Source organism: Brassica napus, chromosome C8, assembly GCF_020379485.1.
Source record: "Brassica napus cultivar Da-Ae chromosome C8, Da-Ae, whole genome shotgun sequence".
In the NCBI taxonomy this organism is placed as follows: Eukaryota; Viridiplantae; Streptophyta; class Magnoliopsida; order Brassicales; family Brassicaceae; genus Brassica; species Brassica napus.
Window position 1 is genome coordinate 15469735 of NC_063451.1, and position 1965 is coordinate 15471699.

Genomic DNA, 1965 nt, shown 5'->3' on the forward strand with positions numbered 1-1965 from the left:
CCTATCATAATTAGCAACCCAGAATGTGAAAGAGTGTTTTGGCACACTGTTCTTAAATCATACTACTTTGAACCAAACTTTTGGAATTTTTCGCGCTCGCAAAGATTTTTCCATGTAGCATTAGTTGAGAAGATTGCTTTATGCTGATCTAGAGGCCCCTAAAAAAAGCAATCCGAATTACCCTAGTTGAGAAGACTATTTTACGCTGAATTTTGCTGAGAGTATTGCTAGGCTTTGTGGTATAAGATTGTAGTATTGACCACAATTTTGATTGTGTGAAGTGAACCCCATTGTGTGAAGTGAACCCCATTGTACAGATACGGTCAAACAATCTAGGAGCAGTAGGATTCCTAGGGAATAGCAGAAGGATGAACGTAGCAATAACAAGAAACCAGAAGCACATCGCAGTGGTGTGCGATAGCTCCACAATCTGTCAGATACATTCCTCTCAAGACTGATGTGTTACATATTAGGATATCCAGTTAAGTTAGATTAATCTTTGGTTAAGTCTCCTTTAGCTTAATCATAGGTTTATTACTGGTTTAGCTTCCTTTTACTAAACCATGTATGTATATATACAGGTTGTACGTACATTTATCAGATATGAGAGTATTTTACAACCGTATAAAAACTTTCTTAATATGGTATCATAGCTACTCAAGCTCTCTCTTCCGCTTTCACGGTGATTTAGGGTTCTCGAGCTTCGATTGAGCTATGATGAGTGCTTCCTATTGCCAATTGTTCATTCTTTTCATCTCCGATCTTCTGATTACGGTGTTCGAGACTTCTCTTTTCTTGATTATGTTTGCGATTCAGTTTCTTTGATCATTTCTTGTGTGTTCGTCTTGATTGCTCGTCTTCCTAATCCATTGATCGTCTCTTCAATCATTTTCTATGGCTTCTCCGGCTCACAATCGTTCGTCAGCTGAATTTGTTGATTGCGCATCATCTGGTAGATCAATATGAGAATCTGTACTTCCTCCATAGCTCGGATCATGCTGGATTGATCTTGGTTACTGATAGCTTGTCCTCTTGAGCTGAATTTCACTCTTGGCGTCGATCCATTCGAATGGTGTTGAATGTTCGTAACAAGCTCGGGTTTATTGACGGCACCATTCCTCAACCTCCATCTAATCATAGAGATTCTGGATCTTGGTCTCGCTGTAACGATATGGTAGCAACGTGGTTGATGAACTCTGTCTCAAAGAAAATAGGTCAGAGTCTTTTATTCATGTCAACCGCTGAAGCTATTTGGAAGAACTTGATGTCTCTTTTCAAGAAGGACGATGCACCTCGCGTATATGAGATTGAGCAACGCTTGAGTACTATCCAACATGGTTCTATGGATATCATTACGTATTATACTGAACTTGTTACTCTTTGGGAAAAGTACAAGAATTACGTTGAGATTCCAGCTTGTACATGTGGTAGATGCGAGTGTGACACTGCTTTGTTATGGGATGAATTGCAGCAGAGAAGCCGGGTTCTTAATGGGGTTGAATGAATCTTATGAACCTACTCGTTGACACATTTTGATGTTAAAGCCAATTCCGAGTATTGAAGATGTGTTCAATTTGGTCACACAAGATGAGCGTCAAAAGGTTCTTAAACCATCTACTCTACTTGATAATGTTGCTTTTCAGAATTTTGGCCATGTTGCTATGACACAGAATGTTCCTTTGGGAGGTTCGGAGACTGGAGTCTATACTGGACAGAGTTTATACTGGACAGAGTGATAATGCGGCGTGTGCAGCTGCTTTCTAGGGCAATCGCTATCAGAAGCATGTGTGTACTCATTGTGGGCGTATTGGTCACACGATTCAGAAGTGTTACAAAATCAATGGTTACCCACCATGTCATAAGATGCATCAGCGTTACTCTAGTTCTACGCCACAGAACACTCCGAAGAACCAGTTTCCATCTCAAAGCCAATTTCAATAATCTCAGAGTATGCAGAATACTGGT

At 40.1% G+C, this 1965-nt stretch overlaps 1 protein-coding gene across 1 annotated transcript; it reads left to right on the forward strand.

The window, feature by feature from the left end:
- The first annotated feature begins 1069 nt into the window (after window positions 1–1069).
- On the forward strand, window positions 1070–1736 carry LOC111208925. Its single transcript, XM_022708587.1, has 2 exons — window positions 1070–1483; window positions 1545–1736. Exons 1-2 carry the CDS (start codon window positions 1070–1072, stop codon window positions 1734–1736), a joined length of 606 nt encoding a protein of 201 aa, XP_022564308.1.
- The last annotated feature ends 229 nt before the right edge of the window (window positions 1737–1965 follow it).

What these genes read in the sequence shown, in the direction of transcription:
- LOC111208925 (XM_022708587.1), top strand. Translation starts at nt 1,070, where the DNA reads ATGGTGTTGAATGTTCGTAACAAGCTCGGGTTTATTGACGGCACCATT. An exon ending in AATTGCAGCAGAGAAGCCGG is followed by an intron (nt 1,484 to 1,544) that starts GTTCTTAATGGG and finishes TTGATGTTAAAG; the next exon opens with CCAATTCCGAGTATTGAAGA.